At 35.3% G+C, this 6,671-nt stretch overlaps 1 protein-coding gene and 1 long non-coding RNA gene across 3 annotated transcripts; both read left to right on the forward strand.

Annotated features, from left to right (window-relative positions):
• Positions 1–283: 283 nt before the first annotated feature.
• Positions 284–3,144, forward strand: LOC127746785 (uncharacterized). Of its 2 annotated transcripts, none has more exons than XR_008008557.1 (3): positions 284–695; positions 833–914; positions 2,899–3,144. It is a non-coding gene; the product is annotated as an uncharacterized LOC127746785 (long non-coding RNA). The 2 variants fall into 2 exon arrangements; XR_008008556.1 differs by having other exon boundaries at positions 284–675.
• A 7-nt stretch (positions 3,145–3,151) lies between these two features.
• Positions 3,152–5,080, forward strand: LOC107484207 (zinc finger BED domain-containing protein RICESLEEPER 2). Its single transcript, XM_021140415.2, has 2 exons — positions 3,152–4,873; positions 5,013–5,080. The coding sequence occupies exons 1-2, from the start codon at positions 3,253–3,255 to the stop codon at positions 5,078–5,080; spliced, it is 1,689 nt and encodes a 562-aa protein (XP_020996074.2). The 5' UTR covers positions 3,152–3,252.
• Positions 5,081–6,671: the final 1,591 nt, after the last annotated feature.

The following is a 6,671-nucleotide window of genomic DNA, read 5'->3' on the forward strand; positions in this document are numbered from 1 at the left end:
ATCCTTCATAAAACCTCACCTACCCCACCATCCAAATTCAAACCACTTTCCCTCCCAAACCCACCCATAATGGCCGAACCCTACCCCTCCCTCCACCCCTATATATAGGGGTGGGCAAAAAAATCCAAAATTTGGATTTTAAACCAAATCCAAACCAAACCATTTAAAAAAAACCAGTTTTAAACCAAAAAAAATCCAAACCAAACCAAATTTATTTTATAATTTGGTTTTAAATCCAATCCATCTAAATGGTTTTAAATCCAGATCCAGATCCAGATTAAAATCCAAATCTCAAAAAAACCCTAATTCTTCATTTCTGATTTGGTGAACCAGTTTTAGCTCGCACGAAATCACCAATCCTTTTCTCCTTCGCCCCGCAGCCGGCACCGCCGCACCGGAGCAGGCAACTGGCACTGCAGTTTCGTAGCTGCCACCACCACCACAAGCGCGTCGCGCCACTGCTCTGTTCCGCCATCCGCGGTTTCGCCGTCCGCCTTTTCTCGCCGTGACCCAGCTCTGTTCTTCTCCGTTCTCTGGGTACCCTCAAGGTGCCGTCCGCCTTTTCTCGCCGTGACCCAGCTCTGTTCTCCGTTCTCTGGGTACCCTCAAGGCGCCGTCCGCCTTTTCTCGCCGTGACCCAACTCTGTTCTTCTCCGTTCTCTGGGTACCCTCAAGGTTAGATAGGTTTACCAAAGGTTTGATTCCATGTTCTTTTCTGTTCTGTTCCATTCCATCAATTTGAAAAACTGAACAAAGTTTGATTGCTTATGCTGTTATGCATATCAAGTGTTTGTGTTAATGCCATTTTTATTTTGGGGTTTTTTTTTTACAGCAAGGTTGTGTGGTTGTCCTTTGATCAAGTGTTGACGGTGATTTCTCAGAAGAACCATTCACAGAGGCTCACCAAGCACCAGGTATTTGCCTTGCGTTTTGTTTAAATTTTTTAATTAGCTTTGAATTTTGTTCCTGTTCATTCATCATGCTACTCTGTTGTTGATACATTGCACCAGGTTTCTCCAACTTTAACTATGGTTCATTCACTTTATACACATGCTAGAAAACCACATGATTTTACCCTCTTATTCAACTTTAATTATTCAGCTCGACTAACATTAGATTCTATTTGTACTCTATCAGAACTTCAATCTTTTGTTTTTCTCTATCTTGATGGGTTCAATTAAAGCTCAAAATTAGATAATTTGTCTGCATATTACGTATAAAAAAGATTGTTCCCATTGCATTGATCCCAAACGTGCAATAACTAACTGAAATGAAACTGTTGGTGAAATCAAATCTCTAATTAAGCTAAGTTTGCTTTGTTATTACGTTCCATCAACTTTGAAGATAGAACTTCTTCTCTGCAATAATTAACATGGAGTTTCAGTCTCCTCCAATTCCAAAGCTCTACCTTCTTTTATGCTTATCTTTCATCCTCTTACTTTCTTCTTTTCACGCTCATGCTAGTGGTTACAACTTCAGATTCTGTGGTATATATATTTCGCATCTTAGCTAGTCTTGCATAATATTAGTATTTAGCAAATGTTGCATGTGTTAGATGTTATTATTAGAATAAGATTTGAACTCTCTCTTACTCTACTCCATGTATTATTTGATATATTAGTTAACAGGGGAATTTGTGGTAGTTATGAGTATGGTGATTATGGTAGTTATGAAAATTTAATAATACTTGAAAAATATAGTTAAAATTAAAGTTATATTTTTTTATTATTTGACAATATTTTTTAATTTGATCATTCTTTATTTCTTCAAATTTGAGGTACAAGACAGTGATTTAGTGATGTGTTGGCTGTTTTGAGGTACAGGACAGTGATTTAGTGAATTTTGTTGATATGAAACAACTCAAAATGCTAATGTTTCTTTTTCCATTTTATTCTATAATTTTCTTTCTTTTGATTGGATTTCTAGATCTGAGATTTGAAATTCTGTTTGCTCTGTAGATTCTGTTGAGTCTTCTTGTTGTTGCTGTGGCTGAACATGAAAATCAAAAGTGGTTGTTGTTGAGCAGTTTGTTGTTGAAGTTCCTGATGAACCTGAACCTTGATTTGCAAATTGTTTTTCATAAAATTTTGCCAAAGATAAAATTTACTATTTATATTTATAGTCATTGAAACTATCCTAATTGTAATTGGGCTTGACCAATATTTTTACTCGCAACACTTAACTAAATTATTTAGTTCATGCAGTAATAGCTAGTATTGTAATTCATAGATATAAAATAGTAGAGTACGTAGCAGTAGCACTACTTGAGTGAAATTATATATACACGATACAATAACATCCCAGATTATATATACACGATACAGCAACAACCCAGATATATATAATAAGCCTAGCTAGAGCCTAGGTGGGTGCATGTGTATTAAGAAGTATTAAGAAGGCTCAAATTAAAGTGTTTTATAGAGATAGATGGAGGTGGCATGCATAGTAGTAGTATTTGTTTTAATTTGGGGATGGGGATTGGGGAGAGTTATGAAAAACTGGAACATTTGAAAGTCCAAATATAGATTCCTCTAGTTGAATCCAATCTGTTATATTAAATGCTTTATCTTTATTCAATATTTCCTTGGTTGCATTATCATGTCTACACAGAATATCAAACATCAATATGAGATTTAACATGTAAACAAATTGGTAACTTATCAATTCAGTTTGCTCTTTAGTAGTATGTATTTCTGCTTGTTGACATTTGAGATATTTGTTTTTGCCACTTGAATTATTCATTGTTCATCAATAATGAAACCTTGTAGCATGTTGATATAATTGTTATAGTGGTGTAAATTTTACATTTTATGTATGCCTTTCAACATTATTTTATTAGGTACTTTATAGTTTTAGGATTAGCTTTTAGATATATTTTTATTAAATGCAATTCTGAAGAGCAAGATGACTGAAAACAGTAATATTGAAGCAACAGGGATGTCCGCTAGCATTCAACCATCTTCTCCGCCGTCAGGTGTTCGTAAGAATCGGTCAGTTGTCTGGGATCATTTTGATGTGGAGAATGCTACCGAGAAGAAGGCTAAATGCAAATATTGTGGTAGCTTAATACAATATTGGAATGGAACCAGCTCAATGTGTGGTCATTTGAGAAGATGCAAGCAAAATCCTAATAATGATTCGAACAAAAGAAGAAAAACGACGACCACACCGACTATAGATGAGCGTGGTGTTTTAAATTCACCCAGTGCTTCCAAATTTGACCAAGAGGAGGCTCGAAGGGCACTTGTGGAAATGTTTATTGGGGAAGAGCTACCATTTCGCTTCGTTGAAAGCCCGAAATTCCGAAAATTTGTGTATGCCCTACAAGCAAGATTCAAAGTTCCTTCACGGACTACATTAGCACGTGACATTGGAGCTCTTTATGCTGAAGAGAAGATGAAGTTGCAAGATTTTCTTTCGGCAAATTGTGGTAGAGTATGTCTAACCACTGACACTTGGACTTCAATTCAAAATTTTACTTATATGAGTTTGACAGCACACTTTGTTGATTTGGATTGGAAATTACATAAAAAAATACTTAATTTTTGTCAAGTGACAAGTCATTCAGGAGAGGTTATAGGAGCAACAATTGAATCTTGTTTAAATAATTGGAATTTGAATCGGGTCTTTAGTGTGACAGTTGATAATGCCTCATCTAACGATGTTGCAATTAAATATCTGAAGCAGCGATTGAATTCTTGGAATAGCATTATTTTGAATGGTGAATTTATTCATATGAGGTGTTGTGCACATATTATAAACTTAATTGTAAAAGAGGGGTTGAAAGAGATTGATGAATCAGTCTTGAGGATTCGTAGTGCAGTAAAGTATGTTAGATCTTCTCCATCTAGAGCTAGTAGGTTTCAAAAGTGTGTTGAATTAGAAAAAATCCAATATAAAGGCTTGCCTTGCATGGATGTTGAGACTAGGTGGAACTCTACTTATCAAATGTTAGAGGTAGCTTTGAAGCATCGCAAAGCATTTGAGTTGCTTGCTTTGAAAGATAATACCTATATAGGAGAGATGAATGGAGGAAAAGGGAGAGGTGTTCCTTCTGATTCAGACTGGGAGTATGCTGAGTCCATTGTACCATTTTTGCGAGTGTTCAGTGATGCCATTATACGTGTTTCTGGTACCTTATATGTTACCAGTGATATGTATATGAATGAAGTATTTGCAATTGGACGATTTATTCGTCATTCTTGTGATTCTGTTGATTTTAGTACTATGTCAATGGCAGAAAGGATGAGGGTTAAGTATGAGAAGTATTGGGGCAATCCTGATTCGGTGAATATGTTGTTATTGATTGCTATCGTACTTAATCCAATGCAAAAGATTGAGTATGTCAATTATTTCTTGGATTACTTCTTTGGAGAAGAAAAAGGAGGCGAATTGAAGTCAAAGTTGTCCAAGTGCATAAAGTTACTTTATCAGCAATACCAAAGTTCTGAGGAAGCAAGTGAAGCTGATACGCAAGATGTTCAAGCCAACAACATTAATACCGATCTTCATGGCATGGGCTTTTTTCTGCAAGCAACCGGTCGCAGAACAAATACAAGATCTGAACTTGATAGATATTTACAAGAAGAATGTGAGCCATACTCCCATAAGTTCGATATACTAAACTGGTGGAAGGTCAACTCAACCCGATTTCCAATTCTTGGAAATATGGCTCGTGAGGTATTGGCTATACCTGTTTCTACGGTAGCTTCGGAGTCAGCATTTAGTACTGGAGGAAGAGTCCTTGATCCATACCGCAGTTCTTTAACACCTAGAATGGTAGAAGCCTTAGTCTGCACAGGAGATTGGCTTAAGGAAGATCTTTTCTCTGCTTTAGATGATGATGGTGAAGTTCTTCAACAAGTTGATCAAGGTATAAAATTTGTTTCTTATTTTTTCTCATTTTATTTTATTTTTGTTTTTGTTATCTTTCTATTTTAGAATTTAGGTATTAGTTACCAATTAAAAGTTGTTGAATATAGACTTGATAATTAATTTGATTTCCTTTGTAGATATATTTTCCTCTAATGATGGTGCTTGTTCTATGGCGGCATCAATTGATAATCTTGATGATGACTAGGTATGCTTAATATTCTCATTTGGTTTAATACTTTCATTCAAAGATTTATTTTAAAAAATGACAAAGGTATATTTTGTTATTTGCAGATATATTTTTCTCAAAGGTTGTGGTTGTTTGATGATTTTGTTGGCAACTTGGCATCTTTGATATTTTGTTAGAGAGATATTTTGGTGGTATTCTTTTGATGTCTTGAGAATGATTAAATGTTATATAGATTAGCTATTGTCATTAGATTTATAAAGAACCAAATTCTAGTTGTAAGAACCTATACACTTTAAAATGACTTTAGTATTAATTTTACTTTTTAAAAACATTATGGTTTAAAAATTGAATTTCTAAAAATTGGTTTTAAAAGTGGATTTTTTGTTAAAATATTTGGTTTAAAAATTGAATTTTTAAAAACTAGTTTTAAAATTGGATTTTTGGTTGAAGAAACTGGTTTTAAAACTGGATTTTCAAAAACTGGTTTTAAAACTGGATTTTGAGTTAAAAAATCTGGTTTTAAAACTGGATTTTATAAAAAAAACCGGATTTTAGATTTGGATTTAAAAAAAAAACGAATTTAAAACCGGTTTACAAATAAAATCGGATTTAAAACCGGTTTGTAAATAAAACCGGTTTTAAAATTTAAAACCAGTTTAGAACCGGTTTTTGTTTTTCCAAACCGGTTTAAAACCGGTTTTGCTCTTCAATCCAGTTCTGGTTTGGTTTTCTAAACCATAAAACTGGTTTTGAAGTGAATCCAGTTTGGATTTTTAAAAATCCAAACCATGCCCACCCCTACCTATATAAACCCATCTTCACTCCTTCATTTTCACACAACCTAAACACTACTTCTCCCCTTTGACCGAAACACAAAGCCCCTCCTCCATCTCCTCTATTTCTTCTTTTTCTACTCTCTTCTTTCTTCTTTTGCTCGAGGACGAGTAAACCTTCTAAGTTTGGTGTGGTAAAAACATTGCTTTTTGTTTTTCCATAACCATTTATAGCATCTAAGGCCGGAGAAAACTCTAGAAAGAGGAAAGGGAAGGCAAAAGCTTCCACCTCCGAGTCATGAGAGATGGAGAGATTCATCTCAAGGGTGCATCAAGACCACTTCTATGAAGTTGTGGCCATGAAGAAGGTGATCCCCGAGGTCCTTTTCAAACTCAAAAAGAGTGAATATCCAGAGATCCGACATGAGATCCGAAGAAGAGGTTGGGAAGTTCTTACCAACCCCATTAGATCCTCATCAGTTTTTAGCTGAGTTCTTGCAAATCTGTGACACTGTCAAGACTAATGGGGTTGACCCTGAGGTCTACAGGCTTATGCTATTCCCTTTTACTGTAAGAGACAGAGCTAGAATATGGTTGGACTCACAACCTAAGGAAAGCCTGAACTCTTGGGAAGAGCTAGTCAATGCCTTCTTGGCAAAGTTCTTTCCACCTCAAAAATTGAGTAAGCTTAGAGTGAAAGTCCAAACTTTCAGATAGAAGGAAGGTGAATCCCTCTATGAAGCTTTGGAAAGATACAAACAATTGATCAGAAAGTGTCCTTCTGACATGCTCTCTGAATGGAGCATCATAGGTATCTTCTATGATGGTCTGTCTGA

Source organism: Arachis duranensis, chromosome 4, assembly GCF_000817695.3.
Source record: "Arachis duranensis cultivar V14167 chromosome 4, aradu.V14167.gnm2.J7QH, whole genome shotgun sequence".
NCBI lineage: Eukaryota > Viridiplantae > Streptophyta > Magnoliopsida > Fabales > Fabaceae > Arachis > Arachis duranensis.